This window comes from Cystoisospora suis (assembly GCF_002600585.1).
Source record: "Cystoisospora suis strain Wien I chromosome Unknown contig_3250, whole genome shotgun sequence".
Taxonomy (NCBI): Eukaryota; Apicomplexa; class Conoidasida; order Eucoccidiorida; family Sarcocystidae; genus Cystoisospora; species Cystoisospora suis.
The window spans coordinates 1,770-2,493 of NW_027156045.1; the positions used below are offsets into that span (position 1 = coordinate 1,770).

General features: G+C 48.6%; 1 protein-coding gene across 1 annotated transcript in view; it reads right to left on the minus strand.

Moving 5' to 3' along the window:
* Window positions 1-723, minus strand: part of CSUI_006420 (uncharacterized protein) — a 1,156-nt gene extending 433 nt beyond the window's left edge. The window contains exon 1 of the mRNA XM_068066580.1: window positions 1-723. This exon is cut by the window's left edge and continues 433 nt beyond it. Coding sequence (XP_067921445.1) covers window positions 1-290 — 290 coding nt within the window. The 5' untranslated portion in view covers window positions 291-723.
* Window position 724: the final 1 nt, after the last annotated feature.

Genomic DNA, 724 nt, shown 5'->3' on the forward strand with positions numbered 1-724 from the left:
CCTTGGTCAACAGCTTTGGTTCGATCTTGTACAAAAACTTGTACAGGGACTCCTGTGCTCCCTGAGCTCTCTTCGTCACTCGGTTCTTCTGGATCTGACTCTCTATGGACCTCGACGTACTCCGTGTCGATCAGGCCCTTAACTGGAATCGTAACATGGTTTAGATAAACCATAACCCCAAACGCTGTCTCGAACGACATGCAAAACAAAATTACCAACACTCGGCTCAGACACACCATGAGCCCGAAAATCGTCTCAACGGACGAACTCATTAGAGTCTTCTCGAACATCGTGTTAACGGATGATTTCCCTAACTTCACCTAGGGCTTCAACAACGCCTAGCCTTCAATCGTCGGCAGGCCCCACTTCTTCGAGCTCCCCGATAATGGCTTCTCAGAGGTCACCTTGTCCCCGAAGCCCTCACAACACACTGTCAGTCTGGTCAGTCTTCCGTTTGATTTAACACTTCGTCCGGTCTTCACTCTCAGACCTTCTCTGGACGAACTTCAGGAGCACCCTCATCACTCAAACACCTCAGTCCTCACCTCAGCTTCACTCTCGACTTTGGTAACCTTCTCGACGCTCTTCGAGTCTCTTCACCGGAAGATTCCCCCACTGTCACTTTACGACAATTCCACTTCACAGATCGTTACACACCATTAACCATGCGGTGCTACCAATTATATATACTATATACTTAACTGTCACGATTTTGTCCTTGGCC